Genomic DNA, 19918 nt, shown 5'->3' with positions numbered 1-19918 from the left:
TCTGGTCATACTGATCCAAATGTTATTTTAATCATTTCTCTAGTGCCTTACCTAATATGAGGCAAAGCACACCTTTAGTAGTTCCTCAAAGTTGCTTAGACTACCCCTCTGAAAAGGTAATATTGCAGCATGGCAAATAATGCAGCAATAGCTGGTGGTGAGTTTTTTCACTGAGATGTTTTCTGCATAGCGTTGCTGATCACTTCAGTCTCCCCAATCTGTTACCAGAACCTCCACGACCTCTTCCTTACCTAGAAGACTTGACAGCAGTGCTTTCCAGTGCTGGGACCAACACTCGTTCAGTGCTGACCTCTCCTTCAGGAACAAAAATGACAGTCAGTCCAGGGAGCTCTGTTCTTATAGGTAAGTGCTTTAAGATTTTTTTTAGATTAAAATGAGTTCGTAGTTTAGATTACAGTTATGCCTCCAGTTATGCAGCCATGGAGCACTGGGACAAAAAACATCACATTGACAGCATATTGTCAGTCATAATCACTGCCAAATTGTTCTCACAACTCAGAAACTCATTTTAAAAAAGGAGGTCCTGTTATTAGTGTAATGCCCCAAAGCTCCATGCAGAATAAGGGCTCTGTTGTGCCACACTTTATAAACACACTGTAAGAAGCAGTCAGTCTCTGCTCTGAGGGGCTGGCAATCTTATTCAACGCAAGACATGGAAAACTGGTGCGCCAGTTGCTCTAAAAGAAGAAACACTTGTGGTTCTGTTTTTCTTCTGCATTTCGGTACTAGTCTTTCCATATGTCTGCTATTCATACTGCATATTCTTCTTCTTCAGAGCCTTTTCTAGAGTTTTGCCTATACCTCTAGACATGTTTTTCTCTTGCAAATTCTGTTTCATTCTGTTCATGTTATTCCTCTTTGTCATATCACACAACCAATGTCTGCAAAAAGCCATATAAAGAAATAATCCCCAATGAAATGCTTTTCCTGTTTTCATCTTTTTCTGCCTTCCATATAGCTTTCCTCTTTTTACACTGCAAGTTCTGTTATATGCTGTAAACTCCTTTCAGATCAGTGGGTGTGATTTGTTTGCAAAGAGAATCTCATCCTTTTCTAAATTTCAGTGTGTGTTTATTTTAAAATTTCTTTTCTCATGCTGATCTTGAACCTCTACTGAGTGTCAGGCTCAGATAGGTAAACAGCTTCTCTAATGGTCTTGTTACTACCTTCCAAAACATTCTTTGGTTGCATTTAGTAACAATTTTAAGATTTTATTTTCACATTGGAGGCTTTCTGTTTATATTTTTAGTGTTGTACGGTTTACTTTTCCCCAGTGCTGACATCTGCATACATTTGCAATGGCTTTAGCATGCAGCTCTGGATTACATTTCTGCTTGCACAAAAACTGCACTGAAATAGTCCTCGGTGGGGGGAATATCTGATGGTATTTATTAGCATTGAATAAATCATTTTGAGTATGGTTTTATTGTCCTCACTGTTGCAAGACTAGGTCACACTCCTGTTTCATCCATTTCCTCTCAGGTTTCTAAAAAGAGGTCTTTAGTAGTTGTAGGGATTTTTTATTGTTTGAATGCAGTAATTGAACCGCAAATAGTGTTCTGCACTGCCTGTATATAACCACCTCTAAATCAATTTCATTTGGCAATGTCGCCCTGTACCCTGCCATTCCACTTCATGGGCAAGGAAACTCCATGCATCTTAATAGCAAAATAGCAAACCTGTTTCATTCTTGAGGCAATTCCTTCAACTTCACTGAAGTTTTACTGATGTGAATTTGAGGCCTGTATTATTAAAACCTAAGGAAACAACCTGAGAGATTTTTTTCTAATGAAAAATCAGCATGGAATGGGCTATCCAATCAATTAGAAATCTACAGTCCAGTGTGCTGCATCATGTTGTATCACTGAGACAAATACACAAAACATTCAGCATCCATATACATTACTTAAATACATTGTCTGTAGTTGTATCAAAGAATTTGGATTCATCCAGTATAAGAATACCCATTACTGGAAAAAAAAAACCAAAACCCAAAAGGCCTCATCTCTCAGTTGTTGGGTTTTTTTAATCTACATCTAGTTTACTGTGTACACTGGTATCAGTAGGGATTATAATCAAAGACTCTATATTTACTCCCAAATTTAATCTCCCCACAGTCTTCCAGTGCAATGGCTAAGTTTATCATGGACTACTGTGACACCTTCATAATCAACCCATGCCTGAAATATTGCTACATGGGAAAGAAAATCTGCATATTTTTCTAAGCACCAGCTGCAATCACCAATTTGGGAACAACTTGTGAACTTGTAAACCTGTGCCCCGTGTCTATGTCCACTGTCCACAACATCCCCTACAAGCTGTCCACTAATTCTTTCTATTCTGCCACCCAGCCAATTGACTGTACTCCTTTTAGGTCTTTTGTCATTGGTTACATTGGGTTGTTTGCTCTACATGCTCTGGATGCCCCATCTAAGAACTTCAGGTATATAAATTACTATGTATAGGGTCCCTTGTCTGTGCTGCTACTAACAGGCACTGGCATCTCTTGGGACTCAGAAGGCATTGAATTGGATCTAATATTTGGAAATCTAAGGATATGAGGATTTGTTGAGTAGAGAAGGAAAATAGGACATGTACAAAGGAAAGAGTGAAATGTGAAGAAAAGGAGTGATAAGTAAGCTTTGGGGGAACTTTATACTGTAAAGGAGTTAAAAGACACCAAAGGTGAAAAATTATGTTAGAAACCTAGATAAATTCAGGTATGGTTTGCCAGAGTTTAAGAAAAATAGGAATAAAAACACTTGTTTCGTGCCTTGAAAAAAAAGCCCAGAAGGTATTAGCACAGCAACAGAAGATTAAAGTTGCAAATGACAACTTGTTTGGAAATTAACAACTATATAAAATATAACAACAATTAACAAGCTGAGTTGAAAGGAGAGAACTGGAGCCTCCACATTACCATACACACTATACATTTTCTTTTACAAAGTGGAATTGTGCAATGCTCCCACCAATATTTCAACCATGTGAAATTATGAACTTGCTCTCTGGAGTCAGGTCCTGTGGGTTTCTTCTACATAAATTTCAGGGGATTTGCAGAAGAGAAAGGGCCATAATACAAATATGTGGTTTGGAGGTCTTCCTTCTCATTGTTAAGGGTCATCCAGCAATCGTTTGTGTGCTTTCACTATAGAAGTAGAGGAAAATAACTGTTAAAGATGCCCTGCCCAATGGAGTCAGCAACCCTCCCATTAAGATCCCATGTAAAACACCTTTTTGCATGAGCTTCCAAAAACATTTGACAGTTAGAGAGCATGATGTAGATAATGGCTTACACAGATTGATGCTTATCCTGCTCCTTTGCAACTGCTGGAAGTATGTGTAGAGTACTGCAGTCCTCCCCAGCCCTCACATACATTAGCAGGTTGTGTAGTAGACACTTTTGTGTTACCTGCAGATCATACATCTGAAGAACCGGACTTCCCTCAAAGCAGAAGCTAGAGCACCCATGAGCTTGGGAATATTTCTGGTCTTTATAGTAGCACAAACTGACAATCAGTGATGAGCAACAGACTGTCGCACTTTCATAGAATCATAGAATCACAGAATTGTAGATGGTTTGGGTAGGAAGGGACCTCAAAGATCATCTAGGTCCAATCCCTCTGCTGCATGCAGAGACACCCTCCACTAGACCACGGTGCCCAAAGCCCCATCCAACCTGGCCTTGAACACTTCCAAGGATGGGGCTGCCACAACCTCTCTGGGAAGCCTGTTCCACTGCCTCACCACCCTCACAGTGAAGAATTTCTTCCTAACATCTAATCTAAATCTACCCTCTTTTAGTTTAAACCCATTACCCCTTGTCCTGTCACTACACTCCCTGATAAACAGTCCCTCACCATCTTTCCTGTAGGCCCCTTCAGGTACTGGTAAGCCGCAATTAGATCTCCCCAGAGCCTTCTTTTCTCCAGGCTGAACAATCCCAACTCTCTCAGCCTGTCCTCATAGGAGAGGTGCTCCAGCCCTCTGATCAGCTTTGTGGCCCTCCTCTGGACTTTCTCCAACAGGTCCATGTCTCTCCTGTACTGGGGCCCCCAGAGCTGGACGCAGTACTCCAGGTGGGGTCTCACAAGAGCGGAGTAGAGGGGCAGGATCACCTCCCTCAACCTGCTGGTCACACCTCTTTTGATGCAGCCCATGACACAGTTGGCTTTCTGGGCTGCAAGCGCACACTGCCGGCTCACGTTGAGCTTCTCATCCATCAATACCCGCAAGTCCTTCTCCTCAGGGCTGCTTTCAATCCATTCCTCGCCCAGCCTGTAGGTGTGCTTGGGATTGCTCTGACCCACGTGCAGGACCTTGCACTTGGCCTTGTTGAACTTCACTGTGGTTTGTACAGGCCCACCTCTCCATCCTGTCAAGGTCCCTCTGGATGGCATCCCTTCCCTCCAGTGTGTTGACCACTCCACACAGCTTGGTTTTATCGGCAAACTTGCTGAGGAGGCACTCGATCCCATTGTCTATGTTGCTGACAAAGATTTTAAACAGTGTTGGTCCCAGTTTCTGGGACCAGTTTCTGATGTCCTTGGTTCATGGCAGGCACACAAGAAGACTTTATATCACACAAAACATAGAACACAGTAATTTTTCGAAGTGACACCAATTTATATTGCTTTGGAAAGCTTTCAAGTTAGATCTTAATGTTATAAAAGTTTCTGTATTTGAGACTTTTAATTTTGAATACAGTTTTCCTGAATGTTGGTAATGAAAGTATTACAAGAAAGTATGCCCTTTTCCTCAGAAAGAAATACCTTAGTTTGTCACTTGATAAGAACTTTTGGGTTTTAACACTGCTCAGGAACATTTGAATTCTGTAAGCCCTGATTACTTTGTGGAATTATCTTTTTGAATTGAAGGAACATCCTAAGTTCATGTATTTTCAGCAGAGTTTCCTTATCTATGCTACCAGTATCACTGAATTTTTTTACACAACTCCTTGGACACATATACATGGGTCTTGAGCTTTGTAAATGTTAATTTTGGCAAAACTGAAGTTGTAGGACCTGATGTTCCTGACTTCTAACACTCCTGCAGAAAAGGATTTGGGCCTATGAAGAATACTTGTTTTCATTTGGGTTCAAGCTTGTTGTTTCCTGTATATGAAGACATTTCAGTGAGAAGGTCTGAGGATCTTAAAAGTCCTGGCAGGGATTCATTACAGTTTCTCAAATTTATTGTAACCTCGTTGGAAACCTGAGGAAACTTGTCAAAAGATACAAAATATGATATAAAAATGTCTCTTTATCTTAGCACAGAAGAATACTTAAAGCTGAAGCTTTAATAACTTTGACTTATATACATAAATTATATTTAAGTGAGGATTCTTGCAGGAACTTTGGAAGATAGGTCAGAAATGAATACTTCTAGGAATATAGAAATGTAGGAGTACCGATAAAATGTCACAGTGAAGGAAAAAAATGCTGAAGGAGAATGTACTTTGACTGCTTGTAACAGCAGAGTGGTTCTTGGCATCTGCTGCTTTGTTTCAATATTTTGTTGCAGATGAGGTCTTTGAGTTGCACAGAATATGTCTGTGAGAACATTTGATAAATTTTTCCCCAAAGCTTTAGGCTCATGTCCCACATGTTTTTTCAGAAATCTTCATCATGTGTGATGATTTCTGAAAACATAACATGCACTTGAGGATATGCATATTGAAGGAAGGGGGATTGCTGCAATTCACATTGTATATAATTAAATAAAGGGTGTGGACTGCATTTATAAGGCATCTTTATTTTGGAATGCAGCACAGGCTTATGAATTTAAAGAGAAATGGGAGCATAAACAGTTAAGATAGCTGGATATGAAATGAACAGAAAATCTAGCTCTTACTTAGCACAGTGCAAGACTTAAGCAATGACTTTAAAAAGAGAAAACATCCAAGAAACATTAAATATTGAGATGATGGTAGCTAGTCTATCTGTGATGTGTAGCTGCAATGTATATTTTTAAGGCTCACTGTATCCTGATGAAATGTTCACATTTTCATGCAAAGAAAAAAAAAAAGGGGGGGGGGGATTTTTTTAATTGAAAGAGGAGATGCCATCATTATGTAAATTCTTGGCTTTTATTCTGCTTTTCTTCTTTGGATGAAAAGAACACAATGCAAATCCTGGAACACAGTGGTTATTCTAGGGAATCTGAAGATACGAGTGAACGTATGGGGAAAAGCCTAGGCAATTACTTGGAATCTGGTTCCCATCACCTTTTATCTCTCGAACTACATATTCTCTAGGTTGTTCACTGGGAACCTGCTGTCATCCCCAGCTTAGGACATCTATCCAATTTGTGTATTTAGCAAAACCAAGTCCCTATTTGTAAGAGATACTGAAAATAATTGTAAAGTTACGTTATGAAGTGTAATTGTTTATGACCAGAAAAGTACAGTCAATTGTAAAAAAGGAAATGCTGCTGCTCCATGTTTATTGTGTTCTCCCTGATGACTTCCTTATCAAATTGACTTACTTCACAAATCAGAACACAATTTTACTGACAGCACTGCAAGTAGAATCCTAGAAAGCAAATTTCTTTCTGTTTTATATATTATCCCCAATGACGATAGAGTTAGAGCAGCTTAGTTGCCAATTTCATTGCTGCTTCAGAAGATGAAGAGCTGAACTACAAATTCCTGTTCTGCAAACACCTATGCTATTTAGCAATGAAACTGGTTTTAAAACAAAGTATTAAAAAAAACCTTTCACTTAAAAGATGCAAAGGATTCCCCTTACCAATACCAGTATTTCTCTCTCATTTTTCTTTTGCTGACAATAGTGTATTCCTCTCATTTTCTATTAAAGTCACTGAGATGCCCAGAAGAGGCTCCAGAAAGCAGAATGGAAAAATACAATTATGGCAGCCACCTTGCTTGTAATGGCCAGCCTTTTGAGTATGAATAAATTACTTATTCTGAAAGGGCCAACTGCATTATCAGCCAACGTCTGAGGTTCAAGAGGGTTTTCAGTCTTTTTTTTTTTTTTTTCAGAGGACACCACTCCAAGTCTGTGGCTAGTATTTGCCTACCTGCAGATTTACAGGTTATCTAGATGTGGCACTGAACAGAAAAATTAACCTAGAACTTTTTTAATGTTCTGGGGTGCATTGTAGCGAGTCAAATGCTGTGCCTCTGACTACTTTACGAGAAGAAACAAATCATACAGATAGACTGATGTCATGATCAGGACCAAATTCTTTCAGCAGAGCCAGAGAAGTTAGTACTGCAATTGCTTGCTATGTATCTTGCTTTTGACCCATAATATCTGTAAACATAGGACTGATACTTGTCCAAAATCAGTGTGAAAAGCAATAAATGATCCAGATGAACACAACTGATGTCACCAGTATAAATCTCTTGCTATGTTTGGTGATATACTCAAAAGCAAGAGTATATCTTCTGAAAACAAGTTTTCCTTTATTCCCTTTGCCCCTCCCCTCTCTACCTTGGGCCTACTCTAAATTTTTGTAGGTTTGGGGAATTAGCAAAGAGAAAGTTCATGAATAATGATGATTAAACCAGCCTGTGCTCTCCTAAAGAAAATGACAGCTGCAGAAGTTGTGCAGTAGGAGTCAGATAAAATCATGACTATCCAAGAAGTTATTTTGCACATCATCATTTTTTTCTTCCTCACTCTCTGTAATACATTGGATATAAAGTTTTAAAAGTAGTTCTCATGCTAAAGAATATTTTTTCAGCAACTTTATTTTACACTAATAATACTTCCACTGTGATGAGGATAAAGCACCAGGTGCATTCATAGGATAATCTGTCCTGTTAATTGTATTTGCCATTCCCTTCCATTTTTGCCTCAGTGAAAATTCTGCCTTGTCACACTGTTTACGAGAATTCCGATGTAAGTGACATTTCTTTAAAGATGAGAATTAAAATTGGTATCAAGGATATCCCATTATCATTGCAATTAATTCCCCAATCAGACTCTATCACATCGATTACATTCTAAATATTGTATATAGTTCATACAGTATCGCAGTATCTTCCTTCTACATCAGACTGCACCATAGCATTTCATCGAAATGTGTGGCTTTTCATTTGCATATGCATACTGCATACATTTCAGTGCATATGGTACGTGATGATACCTCTGCTTGTTCGAACATTTTGACCACACTGATGCAGTGTTTTTCAGGCAATCAGACACTAGTCCTGCCACTGCCAAGGTCTGAAAGCAGAGTCAAAAGAGCAAGGTCCTCAAGGCAATCTGCTGCCTTGGGTTTCCTTCCTTCCTGCTGTTTGCTGCCATGAATGAGCTAGTCTGAGAACCACTGATCTACACCAGTGGTCCAAAGTGCTGCCACATAAAATAATATCACTGGCCTCTGGGGCAACATCTGTTTAATTTTGGTTTTGTGGTAAGAGCTGCAGCCCTTGAACTTGTGTCTCTAAGCTTTTCCTGGATCACTGGCCTATATTCTGTTCTAACATAGATATAAATGATGTAGAGCTCCACTGAGGCAAGTTCTGGTGAAAAACTGGGGTATCAGACTTGCCACAGGTATCCCAGTCTGGAGACCTGTCATTCTGCCAGCTCCTTCACATAAAAGATATTTTAGCCTCTTGCACAACTTAAGCTTTGCTCTAGAGTAAGTGCTAAGGGAGTTTTCAAACACTGTGGGATTTCTGATCTGTTGACTAAAGGACTTACCTATTCTAAGTTTCGAAGCACCCTCTCTCCCCGTGTTGGTTCTCAAAACCTCTCCCAAATGGCTAAAGCACTTTGTTAATACAGGACAGAAGTTGCAGCCTCTCTGGAGCAAGCAGCACTGACTTTCCTGTACCTGTCGGCCCTCCACCACCTCTGCTCTGCGTTTGTTATTATCCTGGCACCACAGGAAGTTTCCTGAGCTGCTGATGTCTCAAGATGTAGAAAGTTTATATCAGCTTAAGAAATACAGAAAGGCTTCTACAGCAGCACTGACCTTCGCAGTTTGGGCTGGTCATCGCCTTACATGCTAGCTCTTGCTCTGTCTTTTGTTGAACTCCTTGTGCTGTACTGTTGTTCAGTGCTTGCTCCATGCACCTCTTTTCAATGTGATTTTTCCCCCATAAGTGTGCTTGTACAGTTAACCTGGAGCTGTAGCTATGGTGGAGAAGTTTATACTGAAGGGTACTCCGTTCCCATCTTTGTCATGCATTGAATAAACCCATCAGAGTTAGCTCAGGAGATTTTTTCAGCGTTTCAGCATGCTGTATCCGTTTTCATAGGCTTTGGTTTCATGATTTGCCATTGGTGATTGTTTTCAGCCCAAGCCTTATTAATACAAGATTCTCAGTGTGTAGGATTCCCATTGTCAGAGTAATTTTTAGAAAACAGTATTACTACCAGGCCCACCATGTGGCTGTATATTTGGGAACGTTTTTTACAACCTCTGTGGGGCAGGGAATGGGCCTAACTCAATTTTTGTTGAATATGGTGTAAATTTACAATGCTATGTAAATGATATCTAATAACAACAACATGTGTGGCATTGGGTAACTGGTTTAGGTGTTTTGAGAACTGTTTAAAAACCATGTTATGTTTAGTATAGTAAGTTTCAACTGCTCCTTTGGAGCCATAAATAGTTATTTAAAATACCATCTTCTTTTAAAATGCTGCTGTCATCAGCCGAATTGGCCTATTTCAAGAATTCCTAAATACATAACTTTCCTTGTCTAGTATAAATTCACATTCATTTGTCCTCCTTTAAACTATTAAAAATAAAGGTTATACTTACATTAATTCTTTCTTTTGGGGATTTTCAGGACCACATTACCTTTTGTAAGTTTCATTTCATTCAGTGTATGAAAGCACTGAGAAGTAATTTGCATAACACCCTGAGTTAAGTGCCTGTTTAAATTTAAACTTTGTACTTTGAAAAATCTTTCCCCATAAGAGAAACTATAAAGACTTGTCTCTTAGTTTTGCCACTTCAGCAAAATGGATTTTACATACATATGGCTTTCAGGTATGATCTTACCTACCTTCATTGGGTTTGATAGCATTTTAAAAAGTTGAATACATCCTGTCAAATTTTCTTCCTTATGTTAGATACAGGACGGAATTAAATTTAACTCTGTTTTAGGTTTTAACATCCATTTCTCAGTTTAGTCACCTAAGGAAAAAAACAGCTATGAAAGGAAATTGGGGAAATATTTCTCTGTGCCAGTCTGATCTCACCCGTGTACTGTGATCACAGTAATACAATGTGAACTACAACTCAGTTGTTCAGCACCAAGCTTGTGTCTATTCAAATTGATCTGTGGCTTCTCTACATTTTGTTCCAAGCATTTTGTTCTTCGTTTCATCCTTAATCTTATTTCTATTTTGAAAGCATAGTTTAGCTCTTTCAATGCGGAGATTAGAGTGGAAATAGTCAGGTTTCAAATCCTGTAGCTCCTTTATATTTATTGCTTTAACACAGTGTATTGTGGTCTACCACACTTTTCTGTCAGAGTTCAGTAAAATATATACAGAATCAGAGAAATTTTTTTTAGCTTGCTTTATTTCAGTTTTAATATAATTAACAATTCTGCTGCCAAATCCCTTCATTTCTCCTTTGCCAGATAGAAGTCGTCACATGTCTGTGACTTGCAGAGGCAAAGGCATAGGCTTTCTGGTCTAGCTGAAGTTTTCTGTGAACTTTCTGTGCTACATTTATTGCAGCTTGTGATGTCCTGAAACATGCAGTCCTTAACCAACTGGGATGCTTACTTTTTTCAAATTCAGCCCTTTTTTGTTGATTCAAAGTATTTTGAACTAATGCAGCACAAACATTTGCTTATTTTGCAAGGCGTGATCACTGATGAGTAAGCAGGATGTAAAACTGAACTTTACAAGCATGTAGTTTAACATTAATATCAATGGATCCAAACTGCATACCACAGTATGTGTTTACATCCAGGCTACGCTATCCAGACCTATCTCTTAAATAGGAAGTAATTTCCAAAGATAAAAGTGTTGGCCTGAGACTAAGAAGGCAAGAGTTTGATCTCCAGCTCCACTGCTGGCACGTGGCTTGGCGGCCGGTAAGACAGCATGTACCTCCATGTGCCCTGGAGGCACATGCAAACTTGCGTAATTTGTTTGACTTTGAAGTTTTCACCATTGTTTTCCGTACAGTTCTGCTGATTTAAGATGTCAGGCCGCTAAAAAAAGGAATCCTAAAATCAACAACCTTTGCACTTAGGGTTTTTTCAGTCTTTGAAGTCTGCAAGTGAAAGACTGATGCATGCTTCATATTTTGTTCTTTTAGCATTAGCACAGTAGCCCAGAGTCTTTCTGCAGCTACAGTCATACAGCAAATGTTGCAGAGGTATAATGGGGAGCTGAATTTGGCCTGCATTTACTTTTTATGGAATTATTAGCATTGTTGTGAAACATTGGTCTTCCCTTTCCAAATACCCCCTTGTTGTCTTTGAAATACTAACATTTTCCCTACTAAAAGATGTAATATGTATTAGATTTTTGTTTGTATCTCCAGCTTTTGCACATCTGTGACTCATCCTGGCTTTGAATGAATTCAGAGTCACAGCAGACTTTGGAAGGGGGGATGAAGGCAGTATTTTCTTTCTCTACTTAAGAAGGAATGAAGGAGATGGGCCTTCACATGCCAGAGCTTTCACTGCTCAGAAACAGACCCCAAAAAGTGTTTCTTCCTCACCTTCCCAAGGGTTCTGATGCACTAAACTCTGCAATAGCTTTGTTTTTGGAAACAAAGCCAGTTTTTCCTTCTCAGGCATTATAGGGACAGGTGTTGAGCTTTGGAAGGATAAAGCAGTCAATGTCCACAGGGATGGGAGGAAGTAGAGAATAGGTGTCAGTAATCTGCATTAAATGGTATTAAAATTATTCCTGGAAGATGAGAAGGGGATATTAATGGAACGTGGGTTTTTATTGTACTCTGGTTTTCACTTAATATGCATAAAACATTATCCCACAGCTTATGCATCCATACACGTGGGAAACGTATAGGAAATGTCACTTGTGAAATGGGATTGATGCTTGTTCTGCAAATACAAATGAGGAGTATCCATTACATATGAGTCTCATAGGTGTTAGTAAACTTTTATTGTTAAATGTTTAAAAAAGTAATAATTACTCATTGGTAGAACACATCTAGGGAATAGTGTTTGGGGTTTTCCCCCCATATTATCGATTACTGGCTGTTCCTTTAGCTGGTATTTTATATATGCATTTTGGAAGAAGAAATACTATATAAGGCAAGTAAAATAGTCAGTACTAGGAAGACTATATTGTTTTGCCTGACAATAACATTTTTAAAGAAAAACAGTCACAAACTAGGACCATTTGCACACTGAAGTAAATTTCAGCTCTTCTCTGCTTAATATCAAACTGACCTTTCTGCTTTCTTCATTTATCCTGTGCAGACTGAGCTCACAGCATGCCTTTGTCAGTTGTCATGGCTATATGCTGACCTGCGGAAATCCCTGCAATTATCTTAAAAGACAAGCAAATATAAAAAATTAGAATACTGTACACAAAACTCATACAGCCACTTACTATTAAATTTATCAATTTCCTGTATGTTCCTTTGTTTTCCATGGGTTTTAACTTAGCCTTAAACCTGTGAGGCTGAAATCTTTTATGACATTTATTCGAGCATGAGTATCTTGGAAATTGGATGAGTTTTGTTTTTCAGCACAAGAGTAGGAAAAAACCCATCAGTATTCAGGACAAAAGGAATAACAAAATGAAGCGTAGCAGGAATAAATAGAGAACTTACAGAAATAGGAAAAATTACTTAGGCAGCAAAGCAAGCTGTGTCTTTATGGTCAGGAAGTGAGTGTTGGGGAGAGAACTGCCAAGGGTGAAGCTGCATTAGACCTTGCCGAAGAAATTAAAACAAATAGTTAAGACTCTTTAGCCTTATAAAAGTGGAAAAAGAGAAGAGGGGAGATCACTGTGAGCAGTGTGCACTCTCTCATTCTGCCTTTTTCTTCCCTTTTTTCCATCTTTTTTAATATTTAGCTGCATTAACTAGTTCTTTGCTACTGAAATATTGTCATTGCAGCTGCAGAGCCTACTGTGTGCGTCACTCAGCTTCCAGTGGGGAGCCCTTGCTCTCCTGTTTCACACAGTGTGAACCAGCCCCAACGGGCCACCTTATCCAGCCCACACCCTTCCCCACTGTGGATGCAGGCAGGGTTTGCCAGCAACAGGGGACTCGGCCAAAATCTGTGTAGCCACTACACCAGTATTTATCCTCCCGAGCAGCAGATGAGGTCTCTCTAGTGCCTGGATCTACCTCTCAGCATAAAAATTGCTGGGACGTGCCATGGGTCACCACTGGCTTTTCCCATCTTGTTTGATTTGTTCTGCTTTGTATGAGCAAGAAAGCTTCAATTCTCGTGGGCAAGGCAGCATCTTCTGCCACAGGAATAGTGTAATTGGAGGTATGATTAGTGGCAAAAGGCAGACAAGTAAAGATTACAGTAGCCCATTCCCTAGTGTTAGTTTAGGGATGTGACCTAAGTCAAAAGAAGGTCAACAAAGGTTCCTAAACAAAGTAATGTGCTCCTCAAATCTCGAGGATTTGGTCTTGACGATGGGTGGAAATCAACCTGCTCAGTCTTCCTTAGTAGATTAATGAAAATGTATTTTTTTTATTCTTGCAGTGATAGGCACCTCAATAAGGCATAGATAAATTCTTAAGGAAAAAATATATATTTAAATAAAACGTTGATTGCAGCAACTATAAGTCGTCTTCCCTCTCTCGTAGGAACAGTTTTTGCTCAGGCAGACAGACAAGAATGAGAAGAACAGTAATGAAAACGTCTGTTCACATTGCAGTGTCTGTTCACTGCAGCCACAAAGGCCTCATATTCACATCCTTATTTGTCTCAGTGAATAATAAATAATAATTAAATGGCATGAAGAAATACCAGCTGATAGAATTATTCCTTAATCTTAGAACAGTCTTCCATCTTTTAGTATTTTAAATTTATACTCTTCCTTTTTTATGTCTTCCTTTTGACCAGTTCTAGTGTGAATGTTCAGGTATATATGTTATGTTTGTTTATATAGTACACTTATTTCAGAAGGGATTTTGTATACAATAAAGTCATGCATATTCATATAAACAAAACAGTGTAAAGCTGTAGTATAACAAACTAACAATCCATATAGATTGCATTCACAGAAACTTAGCCAGACCTTTCATGTATTAGTGAGATGCATGGAAGTGCAGGACTAGCCTAAGCCACAAGCAGTCCAAGTAATATACACCATCCCTTGTGCATGGCTTTTCTGGTTTTCCACCCCTGCAATAGGTGTGGATGGGTTGCACCACGGAAATTGCCTAGTTCTTTTTTTTCCCCTCAGGAAATATGTAAGGTAACTTAACTGTCTTTCCCAGGATATGCAAGTCTCACAAATCTTCCACAGTTCGTCATGAAGCTGGCAAAGTGTGCACCTGATAAGAGGACCACAGGAAACAGTATCTTACAGATACTCTCCCTCAGCTCAACAGGCAAAGAATGCACTGTGAACCTAAACTTCATCAGCTGTGCTGATGATCCACAGGCATAACCATACAATGCTTCAGAACAGCAGGGTTTTTCCAGTTGCTGGTTTGGGTTGGTTGTTGCTTGGAGAATTGACCATTGGTGCGACAAAAACCTCTAAAGGCTCAATTTTATCTCTTTGGGGTTTTTCAACAGTTTTTTTGTGTAACAAGAATTTTGTGTAAAAGTTTGTGTAACAAAAACTTCTGATTTTTAATATAAAATACAAGAGAGGAAGATGCCCACCAGTAGGAGGTTTGGAGACCAAGTTCTATTTGTATTGCTTGTTCAAGCTGCTCCTTGAACTTACACTAGATGTGTAACTTCCTCAATACTAAAAGGAGGATGATCCAAAATAATGGGAAGGCATGATATGAATATTTCCAAATGGATCTGAGATTTTCATATGGCTGATTAGCTGGCTTTTGTATAACTTTTTTTTCAGCTGATGAGAAGGTACTCATTACCATAGTATTCCTATTTTTCATTATTAGAAGATAAGGAGAAAATGGGATGGAATCGACTTTTTCTCTTAATTTTGACCACTTCAAAGCATGTAATTTTTCAGCAAGTTCAGTACTGAGAAGGTTTCTTTCATGTCCCTGGTTTTTTAGGTTGTGCTGTGGATGGTCATCCAATCCCAAACATCACCTGGTTTTACTCTGGTGAGCCTCTCAGTCTGCAGCATCGCCTTCTGGCAGTGGGCCGGATTCTTCAGATACTCAACATCAGTGATGCTCCTGATGGTGAATTCAGCTGCCTGGCTCAGAATGAGGCTGGCTCACTCACACAAAAAACATCCCTGGCTATACAAGGTAACTTTCCAGTTTTGATCCTGCTGCTCTGTGAAGTTTTTACCATGGACTTCCCTGTACTGCCTGTCTCATCCTGGGTTTCTCCTCTATGAAGCCAGGACTGCCATGCATAATAGGAAATAGATGTTTTGCCATTTTACTGCCGTGGATATAGATTTGCAGGACAACCGGGTACCTTGCAGTGTCTTAGGTTTTACTTTACCAAAATGACACCCAACATTTCTGGCCTGCTGAGCATAAAACACTCCCTGCTGATTCCAGCTATACTATGTTTGTTGAGTCTGGACGATTTTCTTGACCAGAAATTCAAGACAGAGGTGTCACAGTTTGAACCCCTAAAATTAGAAGCCCCTCTGTTAATCTGCTAAAGTCAGTGTTTCACAATCCCTTCTTGCTTGAAAACCCTTCACTTGCAAAAATGCTGCATCTGTTATATTTAACGTAGAAATAAACCGAAGGTGATAAAGCCACAGAAAAGAGCAGTGCAGATTGGTTGGAACAGAATATGCAGCTTTCATTGCTCCAATTGTCAGGGATGGAGTGGAGAAGAATTTAACTTTCCCTTAAATTTTGCCATGCAACTCCCCCATTCATCTTCAGGATGGATGATCTGTATGATCTACCTGGTGAGAAATACACTGTTGTAAGATCACAGAATCATAGATAGTGCTGGTAACTGCAGTTAACCACATCTTCACTAAATCACACCCCTTTAAAAATGTAGACGCAATGTCCTGCATCACTAGCATCTAGCTTCACTTAACTGCTCTACCATGTCACTCGCGTTCCATGCCTGATGCTTCTAAGCACCAAAAAATTTGGTTTGTTACCCGAAAGGCAGTCAGTGGCTTACATCATCTGGAATCCTTCTTTGTTTATTGCTTGGTGCCTTGTAGGTGTAGTTAGCTCCCCTTCACACGAGACACTGAGTCCAAATATTTCATCCTGCAGAACATTTCTGACTCTTTCTTTTCTATGGGTCTCCTGCTGGCAGTTTTTGAGTGTTAACATGTCTCTCCCATACTTTCTGACAGAATACCGATGGTCAGTGGACAAGCTGATGGCTTGTTCAGCTTCCTGTGGCCACAAAGGAGTGCAGCTGCCCCAGCTGAGGTGCTTACTGGATGGGGCCGAAGTCAATGTATCCTACTGCAAAGAGAAGCCCAAGCCAGCCCTGCAGCCTGTTGCATGCAACAGGAGAGACTGCCCTTCACGGTTTGTCGGTCTCATGTTAAAATGTCATACATGCTTTTAAGATGTGCTCAAAGAGTTTTTTGCACTGCCAATGACATCATGCCATTGCAGCCTCTTTGGTGCCTGTCTGGGAGAAAAGTCATGGCTAAAAGGGAATTTATGAGTGCTTAACCTAGACAGTTGGGAATTTGTAGCAAGATTTGTGGAAAACATTGACAATACATGGTAGAAAGAGCGTTTACTCCTTCAGTAATTAGGTTAGAAAATAATAGGCTATTGCCTTCTCTTTATTAGCTAAGTAAACAGCTTAAGTTGTCTTGGGTGATTCCAGCCTCGCCCTATGTTGGATGTAAATATCATGCCTGTTCTAAGCTCTGTACATATGGGAGTTTTGTCACCCAAGAACTGTAGGGTCATATCTTTTTTGTGTTCCACATGGCTTCATACCAATTTATCCCAACAATATAACAGATAAGGAGCTAGGTTTAGCAGCTGTTTTGGGATTTTATTCTGAGTTACTGTGTTGCCTGAATATCAATACAGCCAGGACTGTAGCTGCAGCTGCAAAGAATTCCCTTAGCAGACTGGAAATGTATTTTGTAAAATGGGCACATCCCATCAGATCTAGTGGGCATGAAGGGGGATCAGACTGAGTTCTGCCTCCTTTTGGATTTGATTTTCCTTGGGTTTGTAACTCTTCCCCTGTAATCCCCTGTTTTCCGTTACTGTTAAACACAGTGGAGCCAGGACAGCTTGAAAGACTTCTGACTACACTTAGGTCTTCCTCTCCTGCTTCCTTCCCTTGCAAAACACTTCCCTTCTTTGACACACTTTGGTGTAAATAAGAATACATCCTGAGTGCCTATCCAAAGAGTCAGTGTTTTAATCCCTCCATGTTAAAAATGCTGTGCTTCTGCAATTCAGTGGCTCCTTAGCTGAGATGTGTAAACGTGCTCTTCCATATTTTGCTGGGTTTTTATGCCCTGCTCTCCCTTATTTCAGCTGTGGACATGGTGTGTTTCAGTATACAAGCACTTAAAAGTAGTCAAGATCTCAAGAGAAATTTAGTACAACTTCTCTCATTCAACAGTGATTTGGGACTTGTATTAGAAAAAAGAATATAAGCTGAGGCAAGGAGAGGTGCTAAGCAACCTGATGAGAAGTAAGCAGTCAGATTTACCACACTTGCTGTGTCTTGGGTATATAGGTTCTGTTTAATTACCTTTTAAAATATATTCCTACCCTTCTTTGCAGGCAAATGTTTTCTGAGTTGCCAGCTGAGTCATAAGAAGGAAACCAAAAGAGATTTGATGAAATATGAAACATGCTCATTAGCAGCAGTTTTCCTTGGTGATGGCTGTAAATTCCATGGGAATGGTTTATGTCTTTTTATACCTTCCCTGAACTGTAATGCAACCCACAGTCCTCCCTGAGCTCCTGAGAAACTGCTGAGATGTAACCTTGGAAATAAAAGTTGATTGAAATGCAGAGCAGAGCTTTATGAGGGGTACGGAAACTTCAGATTCAGCCTCACCAAACTGCACAAAAAAAGTAGCAGTGTTTTTGTTTTCCGTATTAGGAGTGTGTTTGTTTATATATGTGTTTCTGTGACCATGGGATTTTTTTATCACCCGCACAACACTGAGGAATAGTAATGGATGCCACTGCATGGGACTGGAGAACACCTATTGCCTATTTTGTAAAGTAATCATAAACACTGCTGGTAAGGGACGTGATAGGCGCTATTTTCCTCCCAATAACACACAAATCTTGCCAAGTATCATGAAACTTAATGAAGCAAACTGCTGATTTGACCATAAAACTCTTCAGGAAACTAGTAATCAGTTCCATCCTTCCTGTTCTTACCTCCTTCCCAAACCCAACTGTACGAGTGTTTCACTTAATGATCCTTAAAGAGACAAAATGTGTTGTCCATCCTGGTAAGAGTTTGGACCTGGCCTTTTATTTTCTGTTGTTACAGGCTTTTTACTAATTAGACTGGATTTTTTTAACCCCCAGCACACAGAGGTTCAGAGCCTCAGCCAGCGAATGCATGGCCTGAGCTCAAGAGGAAAGGAGAAAGAGTTGCATCCCTGAGCAACCTTCAGGCTTCTCTGGATTGTCCCAGCTGTCAGGGGCATAACAGACCAGGCATCAGCAGGACCCAGCAGAATTTTGGTTATTGTGCCAGGAGCGAGTTCAAAGTGGCTTGTGAGCTATTTCAGCAACTTTACAGAGATAGTTTTCCCTACTAAGGAGTGTAAATGAACGAATCATTGCTGGCATTGTGACTGTAGCCCGCGACCAAAGCCTCCATAGCACAGTGGTTTAAAAGCAAAATGCTCAGTCCCTTTACTAAGCCTTTAAAAACAGCCTTAAGGCTAGAAAATGAATTCTGGGCCCAAAAAGCCTTGAGAAAGATAATTCAATGAAAAATGTGCTCTATTCTCAGCTTTCATCCTCTGAACAGTTTTCAGTGAATGCTATGGGAGGCTGAGGCACTTGGAACCTTCCAGGATCGCACCCTAACTGAACCACGCCATTGTTGCCTTTCTTTGGTCCTGTTGACATCAGTGATCCTGCAGATGGTGGTATCTGCTCCCTCATCCGTTTGCCTTTCTCTCACAGATGGATGGTGACATCGTGGTCTCCTTGCTCACGGAGCTGCGGTGGAGGCATCCAGATGCGGCGAGTGACATGTCAGCGCCTGACAGCAAAAGGCAGCTCTGTCCCGATGTCGAATGAAGCTTGTGCCCAGGTGTCCAAGCGCCCTGTGGACACACAGAACTGTAACAGGAAGCCCTGTGTTGAGTGGACAACTTCTTCCTGGAGCCAGGTAAGGAACAAGCCAGCGGTCCAAGGATAGCCTTATAGTGTGGGCTAGAAAAAAGTGACAGAAAATGAGAGGAGTAATTTTTCACCCTGGTATCTTTAGGTAATGGCCTGCAGGCTTTTAAGCAACTAATTTTCTCAGCTTTTTCAACTCCATATTTGATGCACTGCATGCTTGGATTTCTGTAGCTTCCCACAAACCCTAGCAATGCTGCTTGTGAATAGGACTTTTATTGCAGACCCCTGTATCATCCCAAGTGGAAAGGTCTGCAGCTTCTCTTTACGGTGACAGGTGACACATCTGGGAAATAGCCTTCTCCCAGTCTTAATTCCCCTTACCACCCAGTGAGTGTTTTTCAGTTTTGGCTAGCAGGAGTCAGGACTGATGATTGTGATAGGATTGCAGCGAGGGGGTTGTACAATAACCCAGTTTACAAAGTTGCTGATGTTGCCTGGGAACACCAAAAAGTGGGAACTTTCTTGATTTTCTTCAAGACAAAAAGCAGAATAGAAGGCTAAA

The 19918-nt window shown here is 40.1% G+C and overlaps 1 protein-coding gene across 3 annotated transcripts in view; it reads left to right on the top strand.

Moving 5' to 3' along the window:
* ADAMTSL1 (ADAMTS like 1) overlaps nt 1-19918 on the top strand; it is a 206526-nt gene that overhangs the window by 178040 nt on the left and 8568 nt on the right. For all 3 annotated transcript variants that reach the window (XM_075741113.1, XM_075741112.1, XM_075741114.1), the window contains 4 exons: nt 229-363; nt 15172-15372; nt 16407-16587; nt 19195-19402. In XM_075741113.1, the coding sequence (XP_075597228.1) occupies nt 229-363; nt 15172-15372; nt 16407-16587; nt 19195-19402 (725 nt within the window). The remainder of the gene's footprint in view (nt 1-228; nt 364-15171; nt 15373-16406; nt 16588-19194; nt 19403-19918) is intronic.

The sequence above is a fragment of the Balearica regulorum genome, chromosome Z, assembly GCF_011004875.1.
Source record: "Balearica regulorum gibbericeps isolate bBalReg1 chromosome Z, bBalReg1.pri, whole genome shotgun sequence".
NCBI classification, from domain to species: Eukaryota; Metazoa; Chordata; class Aves; order Gruiformes; family Gruidae; genus Balearica; species Balearica regulorum.
The sequence above is the reverse complement of the archived record's forward strand: the minus strand, read 5'-3'. Positions and strand labels throughout refer to the sequence as shown.